The sequence below is a fragment of the Chamaea fasciata genome, unplaced genomic scaffold (assembly GCF_029207755.1).
Source record: "Chamaea fasciata isolate MVZ Bird 193981 ecotype frontalis unplaced genomic scaffold, bChaFas1.0.hap1 SCAF_23, whole genome shotgun sequence".
NCBI classification, from domain to species: Eukaryota; Metazoa; Chordata; class Aves; order Passeriformes; family Sylviidae; genus Chamaea; species Chamaea fasciata.
This window is the reverse complement of record NW_027094108.1, coordinates 6,845,628-6,861,416: the sequence shown is the minus strand read 5'-3', so window position 1 is coordinate 6,861,416 and position 15,789 is coordinate 6,845,628. Positions and strand designations below refer to the sequence as shown.

The window sequence follows — 15,789 nt, the reverse complement described above, 5'->3', positions numbered from 1 at the left end:
CCCGTTTTTCTTTCTTAAATTCCCCTTGTTTTCTCTCCATTAATTCCCAACATCATTATTTTGCATGGAGGTAGCTCTGCTGCCACCTCCCTCCTTGAGGGGACCTGCCCTGACACCAACGGGGCAAATGGTGGACGCTGAGGAGCAGAGAATCCCGGAGACATTAAGGTGGGAAAAGTCCTCCAAGGTCCCTCCAGGACCTTCAAGTCCAAGCTGTGGCTGATCCCCACCTTGTCCCCAGCCCAGAGCACTGAGTGCCGTGCCCAAGCCTTCCTTGCACACCTCCAGGTGTCCAAACCTCCCCGGGCAGCCCCTGCCCAAAAAATGCCCCCCTGTTGGAAAAGTAACTTTCCTAACTGTTTTTAAATTAATTGTTGTAATTACTTGTAAGCAGTGCCCGCTTTTAGCCAGCACAAGCTGAAACTTCTTCACCGTGGTCATTAAATCACTGAAACCTTGAGTTTGTTAAAGCTAAGCCTGACAAGCTTCAATAAAGCCAACGGGGTTTGAAGATTGGACGTGTGGGATCTTAACTGTATTGCCCTTTGAGGACACTGGAGTAAGCAGAAGATACACAGGAGATTGAGGCCTGGAAAGTTGGGGATTCCCAATGGAAAAGGACGAGAAAAAGACGAGAAAAAGACGAGAAAAGAACGGAAGGATGTGGCCCAGCTTAGCATGAAGAGTGAGAAATCAATAACCAATAGTGGACAGAATGGTAATCAATGAAGAGAATTATTAGAACCCACGACCAGTGATTTCTTTGTTAAAAATATGTAAATAAATGAAAACATTTTGTATTCGTGTGGAGGCTGGAGCTCTGCCAGCCGCACACAAACCCTGGCTGAGAACATAGTAACGTGTGACCCGCCAACACCACAAAAACAGTGTTAGGAGACAGCTTTGGAGGATTTTGGTAACGCTCCTCTCTGAGTGCCTCCCTCCCAGTTATTCCCCACAGTTATTGAATCCCCCAGCTGTTCACTCACAGCAAATTCATTTATTAAGTGAATCGCAAGCAACACACGCTGGGGGCAAAGACGGAGGGAGAAGGAGGAGGAAGAGGAGGAGGAGGGAAGAGGAGGCCTGGCTACGGCACGAAGTGCCACCACTTGAAGGCGAAGGGCCGGCGCTGGACGCTGGTGCCGCAACGCACCTCGCCCAGGCTGCCGTGGTACGAGGCCACGTCCTCCAGGAAGCGGCAGCACAGCCCCAGCGGCTCCAGCAGCGCGCGGATCCGCCGCTCCAGGCAGCACTCGCCGCCCGCCACCGGCCCGAACGGCTTGGGGATGCCCAGGTCTCTGGCCAGGACCGTCATGGTGACCTGCGGGGTGACACCAGGGGACAGCGGTATCAGAATTGGTGACACTGAGGGGCTTGGGGATGCCCAGGTCCCTGGCCAGGACCGTCATGGTGACCTGCGGGGTGACACCAGGGGACAGTGCCATCAGAATGGGTGACACCGAAGGGCTTGGGGATGCCCAGGCCCCTGGCCAGGACCGTCATGGTGACCTGCGGGGTGACACCAGCGGTGTTGGGATGGATGAAGCCAAAGGAAAGGTGTCCATCACCCTCCTCCACGCGCCTCAGCACTAGGTTTTGCAGCTGCCCTCCCTCAGGGTCCCAAATCCAGCAGAATTCCCCCTTTTTTATCATTAAAGCACATCTCACCCCATGCAATTTCACCACTTCTTTTTCCAAACCTCACTGCAAGCATAAGAAAGCCACCAAGCTGTGTCAGACCTGTGGTTATCCATGCCTGGCTGGAGCTGCCTCCTTTCTCTGGATAGCTGGGGGATTTTTTTGGGAATACTTTGGGGCAAATGTTCCTCTCACCTTGCAATTTCTTTGGAAGGGTTTTTCCTCAAAACCCCAAAGCCCAAAGCTGTGTCAGACCTGTGTCTATCTGGAGGTGTTTCCCCTTTCTAGACAGATGACTTTTCTTTTTCGGGCAAACTCTGGGGACTCATCCTGGCTGACTGAGCTGATTTTTTGAGGAGGTTGGGAATCCCCCCGTATACCGTGTTGGGGAAGTAGGGAATGGCTTTTCCCTGCTTGTCCAGCTTGAAGAGCGCTGGCAGGTCGATGATGTCCTCCTCCAGCAAGCCCAGCTCCTTCTTGAGGATATCCCTGTTCCAGTCGATGCAGCGCTGCGGGGATGGAGCAGAGCAGAGAGGGGCCCAAGTTCCCCCTCTCCCTGCAGGGTTTATGCCACGCTGCCACGGTCGGAAGCGGGGGCCGTGACCCCGAGTGCCGGGGATTACCTGGACGTACTGGTTCTGCTGCGCCAGGGCATCGTTGGAGAGGACCTTGTTGATGGTGACGCGTTTGGTGTCTGTCCCTGAGTACCCTGAACACGCAAAACGCCCTCAAAATGAAGCAGCGCCGGCAGGAGCCTGGCGTGAGGTGGGGTATAGAGATGGAAAACCCCCAAAATCCCAGTTTCCTGAGGCTGGGGTCAAAGCTTGGGAGGCTGAGGGGAGGAAATCTCTGCCCGTTGGAAAGAGCATTGGAAAAGTCCTGTCATCCATCCTCCTGCCCATGGGAATCTGCTGGATTTCTGCAGAGCATCGCCCTCCGTGGGGTCACCCCTGCTCTGGGGACAGCTGGGTTCCCCCCAGAGGAACCCTTGGAGATACAGAGACCTTCTCCCAACCCTGCCACGGATCAAAACCACAGTGAAAGGGGAAAAAAACCCCAATGCTGATCTGGGGGGACATGAGAGCTGCCAGTTGTCCTGCTCTGTCCTGGAGCTCTGCTGGCATTTCCAGAGGCTCCATCCTGGGCAGCAAACATCCCCTCCATGCAGAGGCCTTTATCCCTCCCGTCCCACTCGCTTTCCCGAAATAGGGCCGGAGGAGGCCGGGGGCGGCGGGCAGGCATCCCGCTGAAGGACACCCAGCAGGGAAGATGTCCCCGCGTGGCCCCGGCTGTGCCACTGAGCGCTGCCCCCTTGCCTTTGAACATGGTGGCTTCTCCCTGTCCCTCCTTCTGCTTCTCGCGGAAGAGCCGGTAGCAGGCGGCCGGACTGGCCAGCAGCATCCGGAATCGCTGCGGGAACACGGCCGGGGTCAGCTGCAGCCCTGCAGGGCCCCAGGGGCTCACTCCCGCAAAAACCTGAGCTGGAGCTCCCCACATCGGCTGTCTTTGCTGTTATCTAGTGCCTCGTTTAAGCCATGGAGTGTTTGTGGGCCTAAATATTCCTTTTCTGAGCCATCCAGGTCAAGGCTCGGGTTCCCTGAGGGAAAAATTTCTGAGAGAAGCAGCCAAAGCCATGACAGAGGGAAGAGAAATGTTCTGAAAACATGTGGGCATAAATATTCCTTCTTTTTCAGTCATCCTGGTCAAGGCTCAATTTCCCTGAGGGAAAAATCCGAGACAGAGGCAAGAATGGCCACGAGAGAGGGAAGAGAGGTGTTCTGAGAATCTCTGGGAGATGCTGAGCCACTGCAAAGCCCCGGGAATCTTAAGGCTGGTATTTCTTGGATATCTTTGCAGGCACCTTTCCCTTCTACTTGCATGCGTTAATAGCCCAGCAAACCCCACTTTCTTTGTGCTCAGGTCCCTCATTTTGGGGTGGGGAATGGAACCCAAGCAAACAGTGCCTGGGGATGCCAAAGTAACGAGCTCCGAGGTTTTCCCAGTGGGATTGGTGTCCCACAGGAGGAAGCCTGGGGCAGCACGGGGGGTCTGGGGTACCTTTTTGTCGGAGGTGGGGACAAAGGTGACAAACTCGTTGACGTTGCCCACAGCCAGCCAGTCGGAGTAGAGCTCCACGGGGGCCTGAACGCGCTGGGCGTAGAGGAAATCCCGCACCAGCCTGGTCATCCTGCGGCCCGCGGATCTGGGGGAAGATTCCCATCGGCATCTGCCTGGACTCTTGGACTGGGGGGACATTCCCATCAACATCTGCCTGGACACTTGGATTGGGGGGACATTCCCATCAACATCTGCCTGGACACTTGGACTGGGGGGACATTCCCATCAACATCTGCCTGGATTCTTGGATTGGGAGTACATTCCCATCAACATCTGCCTGGATTCTTGGATTGGGAGTACATTGCCATCAACATCTGCCTGGACACTTGGATTGGGAGGACATTCCCATCAACATCTGCCTGGACTCTTGGACTGGGGGGACATTCCCATCAACATCTGCCTGGACTCGTGGGTTGGGAGGACATTCCCATCAACATCTGCCTGGATTCTTGGATGGGGGAAAATTCCCATCAACATCTGCCTGGATACTCGGGTATAAGTTCCCACCCTGCTCAGGCAGTGTCTGATTAACCCAGTTAACCTGATTTTGGTGGTATTTCAACCGCCTCTTGAGGCTTTGCTCCCAAATCCGTGTTTTCCCCAAATCTGTGTTTCTCCCCTCTCTTACGCAGGGAAGCTGCTGCCGATGAGGATCCTTCCCAAGGGATACTCCTTGCCGGCCACGCACACGGGCGGGCTGACCTCCACGTTCCCGAAGGAGTCCAGGCTGGCCATGGGTTCAAAGAGAGGCTCCTTGTGCACATAGCCGAAATCGGGGCCCTGGGAAAAGAGGAACTGCCCTGAGCTCCTGCTGCTCCCCAAGTTTTATCCTGCTGCAGGGTGGGTGAGGACGGTGACAACGAGGGCACAGGGAAGGCAGGAGGAGAAAGGTCTCGGGGTCATGGAGGTGCAGGAATGACTGGGACAAGCTGGGAGCAGAGCCCAGGCCTGGAGCTGGGGCCCGATCTCCTCTGTCATCCCACAGCCAAGGTTCAAGTGACCACATGAAGCAGGACCAGATCTCCTCTGTTCTCCTGCAGCCAAGGTTTCGCTGTCCACATTAAGCAAAAGGTTTAAATGTCCACATAAAGCCAAGGTTTAAGTGTCCACATTAACCTGGGGCCGGATCTCCTCTCTCATCCCACAGCCAAGGTTTAAGTGCCCAAATTAAGCCGAGGTTTAAATGTCTACATGAAGCAGGACCAGATCTCCTCTGTTCTCCCCAGCCAAGGTTTAAGTGTCCACATTAAGCCAAGGTTTAAGTGTCCGCATTAAGCTAATTAGGCAGCCCCCGAGTGAAGCTCTGGGCTGGCTCTGGGAGGAAGGTGAACTCCAGCCCCTCAGGGTGACTCTGCCCTGGGCTAAGAGCCACCCCAAGGGCTGCACGACACTTAAATCCTGCTTAAGGCCTGATTTCCAGCACTTAATATATCTGGGATTGGAGAAGCTGCGCGGGGTAATTAGCGCTCGGCTCTGTGTGCCAAAGGCTGAGGGAGTGTCAAAACAGGGCAAAAACGGCAGGGATGGGACCAAAATCCCACTTTCCTCACGCTCTGGTTGGAATCGACCTGGGCCCGGAGCGCACGGCAGCCCCTGGGATGAGCTCAGGTGTCCCTGAGGTTTGGGTTAAATCCCAGTCACTTCTCAGGGTCGGGTTTCCATAGGGATAACCCAAATATACAGGTTGGGAAAAGTGAGCAGGGAAACCTTTCTGCTTCGACCCCAAAATTCCCTTTTTAACCCGAGGGTGTTTGGAGATGCTGGGCTAGAGGGAGCACAGCTTTCCCTGAGGCTCCCCATGCATTTCTGGGGTGCATTTTTGGGGAATGGCTGGGATCGGATCCCTTTTTCTCTGGATGCTGAGGGAGGGCCTGAGCACCAACCACCTGCTCCCGACTCATTTCAGTTTAATGAGACCACGGAGCCCGCCCGGTTTCAACTGTCAGGGCTCTGGTTCATCCCAGGTTTGCGGGTCACATCCAAGTCCTATCAGTTCCACATTGATTTTGAGGGGATAATTCCCTCCCGTCTCCTTTTTCCCTGGCATGGGCTTCCAGGCGCTCAGGGCTTGACCCGTTCCCGTGGCATCGAGCTAAGTATTCCTAGCTGGAAAATGAGATTGGAAAGGTCGGGCTGGGGATTAGGGCAGGCTTCAAAGCAGAAATTGGAGGATAATGTGTTAGCAGCTCCCAAGGCTGAAATTGCTGCCCTAAATATGAGGCAGAGCAATTCCTAAAGAGGGCAGATCCGTGTGGCCGCCCGGCGGATTCGCTGGATGAATCCAGGACTGGATGTTCTCGTGCCAGGCATGAGAAACTATGGATTTCAGCACTCCCAAAGCCCCCAGCCTTCCCCAAGGGGACAAAAGCTGGGATTTGTCCTCGTCTCCCATTCCTGCTGGGGCTGAGGCTGCTCCTACGCCCAGCTGGGAGTTGGGGACAGCGACTCCGTGGCTGTCTGGGGGTGTCCTATCTCCAAGGGATCACCCAATCCAGGTTTTTTCCATGCTGGACCCTCCCCAAATGCCCCATCCCAGGCTTGCCCTGGCCCTTTTCCTCGGCCAAGGAGCCCACAGGGATGTTCCTGGCGGTGGCTGTATCCCGTTCTCTTCTGAGGAAGTAAACTGACGCTCTCCTGCTTCCCTTCCCTCTCCCACTCAGAAGCTGCCAGATATTCCCAGGCACGGAGGAGGAAAGGAAAAGGCAGCCCGGGATGCCTGGGGGGAGAAATCCCATCCCAGAGCCTGGCAGGAGCCTTTCACTCCCAGGGGCATCGGCTCCTCTTTTCCCTCCTGGATCAGAGGTTTTCCGGAGGGCTGGGGTGTGGGTGAGGCTGGATGAGGGATGAGGGGGCGAGGCTGGAGGTGGGTGGGAGCCAAGCTCCATGTGGAACTGTTCTGCTCTCATTTTCCATGCATGGAGCCGAGGGCAAGGAAGATTTTGGAAGTGGGAACGTGGGCTGGGCATGAACCCTGGGAGCTGCTCCGCAGGGAACACAGGGAAGTTTTTCTCACCAGCAGCTCCTTGACAGGGAGTTGCTCCATCCCTCTCTCCCGAGGCGAGTCCAGCACTACCGGGAAGCTCTTGTGGGGAGCGTGGGTGTAGCCAAACTCAATCTCATCCTGAGAAAAGGAGTAAATCCCACGTGGGGCACCGGCAGGGAAGGGCTTTCCCAGTTTTTGGAGCCCCCCTACCTGCATCCAGCGGTCCCCGCGGTTGATGTAGCCGAAGCAAACCTTCAGCTTGCAGCCGGCCTTGGCCACCAGGCTCTGGATCTCCTTGGTGAACAGGTAGTTGTCCTTCATGCTGGAGGAAAGGATGGAAAGGATGGAAAGGGTGGAAAGGGTGGAAAGGATGGAAATTCCCTGTTCCCAGCCCAGCCCCAGGATTGGCGGGGCTGGGGAAGCGCCACCTGTACCTGCACACGAAGAGGTTCACCGGGGCCAGCGTGTTGGGGGTCATGATCCACGGGGCCACCCGGAACACCACGGTGTCCATGAAGATCGGCGAGTGGGGGATGCCCTGAGGGAGCCAGGCAGAAATCAGGGACGTTCCCCACGCCATTGCCCCCAGACACCCTCCCCTGGGGTCATTTTCGGGATCGCTTGATGGGATCGCTCTCCATTGCTGCACCATCCCAACGTCCTGGGCGCAGCCTCCCATGTGCCCTATTCCTGGGAGTTCCGGGGAGTTCCCGACCTCGGCCAGCGGCTCCAGGAGGCTGACGTGGATGGACACCAGCCCGGAGAAGGTCTCGTCGGGGAAGCGCAGCCCCTCCACAAAGAAGTTGAGCTCGGCGGCCCCGCCGGGGTAGGGCACGGTGTGGAACAGCTTCCTGCGGCCCAGCACCTGCACGTAGCGCTGCCCGAAGAAGGGATCTGTGGGGGAACGGGGAAATCCCGAGGTTTATCGGGATTCATGGCTGTTCCCTCGGGATTCACGGCTGTTTCCTCTGGCAAGGAGCTCCCATGCTCCCTCCGTGCCCGAGGAAATGGTTGGGTTTCCACAGGGATACTCCAAATACACAGGTCGGGAAAAGTGAGCAGGGAGACCTGGGGGTGCTTCCACCCAGAAATTCCCTTTTTAACCCGAGGCTGTTTGGAGATGCTGGGGTAGAGGGAGCACAGCTTTTCTTGAGGCTCCCCGTGCATTTCTGGGGCGCCTTTCTGGGGGATGGCTGGGATCAGATCCCTCGGATCTCTGAGGACATCCAGCTGGGAGAGGCACCTTGATGCAGGAGTTCAGGGAGTTGGAATTTTGTCGTGGACAAGAGGGAGGAGGGGAAATGTCAGTGGCCAGCATTTCTTCGGATGGGGCAGCCCTTAGGAAGGGGTTCTCCTGGAGATTCTGCTCCCCCACGGGAGGACAATGCCCCAGACCTCCTCTGCACGGAGGGATGAGCCTGCGCTCCTCCACGGGGATTTCATTCCCAGAAAATAAATCCCAGTGCCCACAGTGCGGAATGAGGAGGGGGTTGCTCTGGAGCGTGCTGCCGGCACGGGTAGAGCAGCTGGGTGACCCCCAGCCCTGCTGGAAGCTGGGAATTATTGCATTTTCTGAAAAACATCCCACTTCATCTCTATTTTTCCTTATTGTTAATGGAAATTATTCCATTTTCTGAAAAATATCCCAGTTTATCTCTTTAGCCCCTCTTCATTTAACCCGCCAGGAGTAAGAACCACTGGGGAAGCAGGAACCAGAAAGAGAAAGAATCAAAAAACAGAGGAAAAAAGAAAGAAACCCAAACCACCTGAAGTTTGCGGCAGTGAACTCTGCTTCTCAGCACTTCCTGAGATTTATTCTCTCTCTTTTTACCCCAAAAGCAAGCCAGGAGCTGGAATTGCCTGAGCAGGGACAGCCTCACATCCCTGGGCTCTCCTGGAAGCTGGGAGCTGGAGCTGAACTCACCCAGCTGGAGGGAAATGAGCCCAAAGCAGCTCGTCTTTCATCGTTTCCACTTCCCAATTCTTGCAAGTGAGAATTTCGGTTTCAGGGAGCCAAACAAACGTTATTTATATTTAAATCCTCCTTTTTATCACAGGCCATGGATACACAGGCCTGTGTCTCCCTCCCCCTGCTTGTTCATGCCCAGAGTTTTCCACGGGATGGAAAAGAGGGAAAAATGAGGGGAAAATGGGGAAGGGACATTGGGGGCGTGGTCTGAGGAGCGTGGAGAGGACAGGGTCAGAGATGGGAAGGAAAGAGGACCTCAAAACCATCAGGAGGGAGGAGGAAGGGGAAAAGGAGGCAGGGGAGAAGGAGAAAAAGGAAGAGGAAAGGATGGAAGAGGAAGAGGAAGAAGGGAAAAGGACAAATGGGAAAAGGAAGATGGGGCAGAAGAGGAAGAGGTGGAGGAAGGGCAGGAAGAGGAGGAAGGGGCAGAAAAGAAAGGGGGAGAGAAGGAAGGGGAAGAGGAGAAAGAGGAACAGGAGGAAGAGGTAGAGGAGGAAGGGGAACAGGAGGAAGGGAGAGAGGAAGGGGCAGAGGAGGAAGAGGCAGAGCAGGAGGTGAGGAAGGCCTTACTCTGCACATGGAAGACCCCAACTTTGTCGGCGTCGTTGACAGAAACGGAGAGGACGATTTCGTAGCCCCGGGGCAGGCGCTGGGGCCCCTCTGTCCTCAGCACCATCTGAGCCATGTCCAGCAAATCTGGGGGCAAACGAAGCCAATGGGGTGGCATTCTCCCTGTTCCCTCCTGGGGTGTGGATCTCCTTCCTGAGAAACCTGCTCTTCCCTCTTGGGCATCCCGGCAAACCCGAGCTTGTGCCTCGTGGGCCGTGACCCAACCGCCCTTTTCCCTTCCCTTCTCCCTGCCCGTCCCTGGCACGGCCGGTCCGTGACCTCGGGCCGCCGCCGGGCCCGGCTCCGCGTGGGTCGAGTTTTCCAGGAACGGGTGGGCGGATTCCTGGCTGCCGGCCTCGTGCCTCGCCCCGCGCTCCTCTCACCTGCGTGGAGCATCCCTGGCCCACGCCGTGCCAGCCCTGGAACCTCAGCCATGCCCCGGCCCTGCCTCCGTGCCCTGCCTGGCTCCAGTGAGTTGGCGCGGCGTTAATTCCGCAGAAATTCCCACGTGGGAAGCTTGCTCAGCAGCTGGTGGGGAGCAGCTGGTTCCTGGGCTGGGTCCCTCTCCGGAAAGGTCACAGAGAGGGGCCGGTGGGGGTTTTGGGGACGGGGGGGTTGTGGGGAGCGTTACCTTCCCGGCTGAACACCTGCTCGCTGTCGCAGTCGGTGGGCGGAATGAAGGGGAACTCCTTGTCACAGCTGACCAGCAGGATGGCCCCGTGTCCCTCTGGTCCCCAGGCCCAGCTCGCCTAAAGCACCCCTGGGGCTCAGTGAGCTCGGGATCCACCGAGCCCGTGGATTGTCTGTGGGGTGGGGGGGCTGGGGTACCTTGTTGGGGCTGTTCTTTTCCACAGCTCCATCCCGATCCGCGTCCACGTCCAGGGAGATCCCTGTGGGGACAGAGCCACCAGGCACAGCGAGGAGATTGGGTGCCAAACCCCCAGACCCAGCAAACCTGAGCTTGCTGTCCCCATCCCTGCCCCTGCCCCAGGCACGAGGGGACGGGGTGGGCTCCTGGAGCTCCGGACTCACCGACGCCGGTGAGGAACACTCCGGCTTGGTTGATGGGCTTCCCTCCCTCCGCGTAAAAGCTGACGGTGACCTGCAAACCCCGAATCCCACACTGGGGCAGGATGTTCTCCTCCCACGGAGGTCCAGCTCCCGGGATCTCCCTCCTCACCTTGTTGTCATTGACCTCGGAGCTGGCCTGGCTCATGCTGAACCTCAGCGCCGTCCCCTCATCCAGCGGCCACCGTTTGCCGGCGCCGCACACGGCCTCGGGCTCGGCGTGGCCGCGGAACAGCACATCCACGCTGACGCCCTCCGTGTGCTTCACGCCAAAGGCCACGGCTCCGGCGGGGGCCGCCCTGCCGGAAACACCCGGAATTTTCAGGGATTTGCAGGGCCAGCGTGGCGCTCCCACCGGGATTCATTCCACTGCCCAGAGCGTGGCCAAGACCAGGCACGCCGGCGTCTCCACGCTCACCACCGGCACCTTCCAGCCCTGCTCCTGCCTGGGAACTGGAATTACCCCGGGTTCAGGGCCGGTTTGCCCTGCGAGTGGTTGCAGCCGTGGCTGTGGGTAAGGATCTGAAGAATCCCAGCCAACCTGGGTTCGCACTTCCACGGAGAGATCCCTGTTTCTTTTCCAGCACGGTGTTTACCAACCCCTCAAAACACCGTGGCCATCCCTCTCAGAGGCTTTTCCACGGGAAGCTCTCATTCCTGGGGGATTTTATCCAGCCCCAAAGCTGCCAGTGCTGCCCTGCTCCCAGTCCAATGTGCCCTTGCTCTTCCCCTCTCCTGGCTCCTTTTCCCGAATTTCCCCGCCTTTCCAGGTTATTATTTTTGGGCTCTTGGCCCCGACACCCGAGACCTCGCACTGGTCGGGTTTCTCGGATGCCGCTGGTCCCACCAAACCCGCACCCTTGGCAAGGGGGGGAGGAAATCCGAGCGCTCCTTTGCTCCTGCCTGGGTGTTCCTTAAATGCTGAAATTGCTTTTAATTACACATGGAAAAACTGGTTTGGTTTCCTGGTTCCTTGGATCTGGGGATCCCGCTGGGAAGGGATTTGGCCTGGAGAGGTGCCAGGGGAGCTGGAACTGCGCTGCTTGGCTTGAATATCAAGGCTGGGATTTGCAACGGCAGCACCGACCAGAATCGAGCCTGGAATGAGCTTTTCACCTTCTTTTTTTCCCTTGGGGGGAAACAGTTATCCTGAAGTTCAGCGTTTGGTTTGTTTGAGGGAAGCGGGGTTGGTGCTGTGGGGATTTCCCACTTTCCCAAGGTTTTGGCCGTGAGATTTTGTGTGCTTCCCTTTCTTTTGCAGCCCTTCCCCAGGCTCCTGCTCATCCCTCTGCTCTCCAGCAGCTTCCTGAGGTGCCCCTGGATCTGCTGACCCCAGCGGGGCATGCCTGCCGGGGGCTGGGGTAAATGCGGGGATGGTCAAAGCTTTCCAGGGATTCGTGCAGCTCTGCAAAGCCCGCGGAGGGTTCTGCCCACAAATTGCATCAAAACGGTGTCGGGGCTGTGGGGTTTGGGAAAGCAGAGGGAAAAACGAGGAGCAGGGATTCCCAGAGGGACAACCAGAAGGGAAAGGTGAGCAGAAAGGTGAAGGTGGAGGAGGAAAGGAAATTTTGGGAATCCCACTCATCTGTGGACGTGGGTGTAGCTGCCCAACAGCTGTGGGGTTTGAGAAAGCAGGAGAGGAAGGACGAGCAGGGATTCCTAGAGGGATAAAAACAGGGGGAAAAGCAAGGGGAAAGGTGGAGGTGGAGGAGGAAAGGAAATTTTGGGGCCCCCTCTCACTTATGGACATCAGCGTGGATGTGGCTGCCCAGCAGCTGGAGGGTTTGGGAAAGCAGGAGGAAAAAGGAGGAGCAGGGGTTCCCAGAGGGGAAAACAGGGTTGAAAGGTGAGGAGAAAGGCGAAGGTGGAGGAGGAAAGGAAGTTTTGCGGGGGTCCCTCTCACCTGTGAACATTGGCGCGGACGTGGCTGCCCAGCAGCCGTGGGGTTTGGGAAAACAGGAGGAAAAAGGAGGAGCAGGGATCCTCAGAAGGAAAAACAGGGGGAAAGGTGGAGGAGGAGGAGGAGGAGGAGGAGGAGGAGGAGGAGGAAGGGGAGTTTTGGGGGTCCCTCTCACCCGAAGACGTCGGCGCGAACGTGGCCGCCCAGCACGCACAGGGCCTCGATGCGGTTCCCGTGCTGCAGCCTCAGCGTGCGGGGCCCCCCCGGCATCTCCCCGGCCATGGGCACCGGCACCGCCACCTGCCCCACGGAGCCCTCACGGCCGCTGCTGCTCCTTCCCCCGGCCCGGCCTCCCTCCGCCTCCTCCCGGGGCTCGCGGGGCTGGGATGACAATAGGAGCGAGGGGGCGGCTGGGCTGGACCCTCCGAAACCTCTGAAAGTGATCTGGGGGTGGGAGGGACGGACAGGGAGGGACAGGGATGGACAGGGAGGGATGGACAGGGAGGGATGGACAGGGAAGGACAGGGATGGACAGGGAGGGATGGGCAGGGATGGACAGGGAAGGACAGAGAGGGAGGGATGGACAGGGAGGGACAGGGAAGGACAGGGAGGGATGGACAGGGAGGGATGGACAGGGAAGGACAGGGAGGGATGGACAGGGATGGACAGGGAGGGATGGACAGGGAGCGATGGACAGTGAAGGAGGGAGGGCAGCTGGCCCCGGCCTGGCCGGCTCCCGGCCCTGGGCGCGGAGCTCCCCCCAGCTGTCCCCAGCTCCCGGTCCCTCCTCACCTCCCTGACCCCAGTCCGGGATCTCCAAAGCGGATTTGCGGCCTTTTGGGATCTGGCCGCATCCCTGGGGTGCATTTCGCCGTCTCTTTCTGCTCTCTAGGGAAAATCCCTGCCTGCTCCCGCTTTCCCAGCCCTTGAGGCAAGAGCAGAACTCTCTTTTTTTTTTTTTTTTTTTTTTTTCTCCCTGCTTATTTTCAAAAGGAAACTGGTTGGCAGTGGCTGCTGAAGGGAGCTCGGAGCTGGTTTTGTCACCCCGGGCTGCCCCGGAGCGCGTCAGGAGCGATTCCCACCCACGCGGGGTTTGCATCGTTTATTAACAGCCGGCTAAATATTCATTTTCCAGCCCAAACTGCTGCCCCAGATTCTGGAAGCCACAAGCAATTAGCGAGCAGCAGCAGAGCTCAGGTGGATGTTCCTTATTTCCATCCCTCTCGGGCTTCCCTTTTCCAGGGCCAGCTTCCCTCCGTGGGGATGGATGTTCCTGGAATTTATATCATCTCCTCGCTGCCATTCCCCCATGGAAAAAGGGAGGGTGGGATGGGATTTAAAGCCTTTCCAGCCCGAATAATTCCAGGATTGTGCTGAGGAATATCCTGGATGAGCATCCAGGCCAGGAGCTGGGAAGGTCAGGGCTAGCTCCACGTGGGAATCTGACCTAAATTGGGATGGTTTCCACTGGAATTGGGATAATTTTCACTGGAATTAGGATGATTTCTTTGGAATTGGGATAATTTCATTGGAATTGAGGGGTGGGAAGGGCTGGGGGATGGATGTTCGCGGACTTTTTAGGGATCATCCTCCTCCTGGAATCCCCCCATGGAAAGAAAGGGAATGGGATGGGATTTAAAACCCTTCCAGCCTGGATAATTCTGGGATTGTATTGAGGATTATCCCGGATGAGCTTCTAGGCCAGGAGCTGGGAAGTTTACAGCTGGAAAAATCGGGAATCTGAGTTAATAGGGATCGTTTCCACTGGAATTGGGATCATTTCATTCGGTTTTTCCATGGATGCGTCCGGCGGCAGTGCCGGGATCGGGAGTGATCCCGGTTTATCGCGCGGTTTCCCGGGGAAGCCGGGCCGCTCCGAGGATTACCGGGCGTTTGTAACGCCCAGGCCGGGCCGGGAGCTGCTCTGCCCGAACCTCCCGCTGCCGGGGCATGGCTGCCCGCCGCAATTCCCGGGAGCAGATCCCAGCCTGGCGTTTGGGAGCGGCCGCCGCGCGCCGCTCCCGAGGCCTTTCCCGGCTCTCGGGGATTTGCCGTCCCCGGGTGCCCGCTCGGGGCCCGGGCGTCGTCCCGGCTCCCGCTGCGGGCGCGGAATGGCCGGAGCGGGAGGGGAGCGTTCCCCGCAGCCCGCCGGGGGCGACCTTTCACCTTCGGGACGTGCCAACAGGTGCCCGGGCCCGGCCGGAACCCGGGATGGACGCGCTGGGGCACGGCCGGGCTCTGGGGGACCCGGGGGGCAGAGCCGGGCTGTGGGGGGGCCTGGGGGGCAGAGCCGGGCTGTGGGGGACCCGGGGGGCACGGCCGGGCTGTGGGGGGCCTGGGGGGCACGGCCGGGCTCTGGGGGACCTGGGGGGCACGGCCGGGGCTCTGGGGGACCCGGGGGGCACGGCCGGGCTGTGGGGGACCTGGGGGGCACGGCCGGGCTGTGGGGGGCCTGGGGGGCACGGCCGGGCTCTGGGGGACCTGGGGGGCACGGCCGGGCTCTGGGGGACCTGGGGGGCACGGCCGGGGCTCTGGGGGACCTGGGGGGCACAGCCGGGGCAGAGCTGGGGCAGGGCGGGAGATGTGGGGAGATGTGTGGGGCAGGGCTGGAGCTGTGTGGGGCAGGGCTGGAGCTGTGTGGGGCAGGGTGTGAGCTGTGGGGCAGGAGCTGTGGGGCAGGGCCGGCGCAGGGAGAATCCCTTTTCCGGGATGAGCGTCTCCGGAGCCTCGCCGCGGCCACCGCCTCTGGGGCCTCTCTGGGGCCTCTTTGGGGTCTCTTTGGGGCCTCTTTGGGAGCTCTTTGGGGCCTCTTTGGGGTCTCTTTGGGGCCTCTTTGGGGCCTCTTTGGGGCCTCTCTGGGGCCTCTTTGGGGCCTCTTTGGGGCCTCTTTGGGGCCGGGGGCTTTGGGGCGCTGGGGCACTCTGGGTGCTCCACGCCCACCCGCGTTCTGCCTTTTCCCACAAGTTTCTCCCGCCCCCAACCTGTCTCCTGCCCTTTTTCCCTGGCTCCCGGGTGGGATGGAGGATGCGAGCCCTAGCTGCCTGCCTGTGATGCTGCAGCCAAAAGAAAACCTGGAGGAACCCCAAAGAAACCTAAAGAAAACCAAAAGAACCCTAAAGAAACCCTAAAAACCAAAAAACAACAACAACAACAAAAATCAAACAAAAAACCCAAAAAAACCCCAAAAAACAAACATAAACAAAACAAAAAAACTCCCAAACCCCACCCAAACCTAAAAAACCCCTAAAAAACCCGTAAAAGACCCTAACGAAACTCTAAAATCCCCTAAAGATCCCTAAGGATATCCGAAGAAACCTAAAGAAAACCAAGAGAAACCCCAGGGAAACCTGAAGGAATCAAGAGAAGCCCTAAAGAAGATGTGAAGAAACCCTGGAGGAAGCCCGAGCCCTGCCGAGCCCAGCGGGATTTGATAACTGGTTCAATATCTCGCCCTGCTCGGGTAATTAGGCTGACACGGCTCGTAATGCAATTCTGCATGCG

General features: G+C 58.1%; 1 protein-coding gene across 1 annotated transcript; it reads right to left on the bottom strand.

The window, feature by feature from the left end:
- Window positions 1–990: 990 nt before the first annotated feature.
- Window positions 991–12,694, bottom strand: LOC136300638 (protein-arginine deiminase type-2-like). The gene is made up of 16 exons (XM_066203146.1): window positions 12,464–12,694; window positions 10,501–10,687; window positions 10,353–10,422; window positions 10,149–10,210; window positions 9,952–10,069; window positions 9,282–9,407; window positions 7,458–7,636; window positions 7,177–7,280; window positions 6,953–7,064; window positions 6,773–6,880; window positions 4,388–4,539; window positions 3,700–3,844; window positions 2,958–3,051; window positions 2,265–2,350; window positions 2,022–2,150; window positions 991–1,324 (listed from the first exon to the last, which is right to left on the bottom strand). Exons 1-16 carry the CDS (start codon window positions 12,568–12,570, stop codon window positions 1,091–1,093), a joined length of 2,013 nt encoding a protein of 670 aa, XP_066059243.1. The 5' UTR covers window positions 12,571–12,694; the 3' UTR covers window positions 991–1,090.
- Between the last annotated feature and the right edge of the window lie 3,095 nt (window positions 12,695–15,789).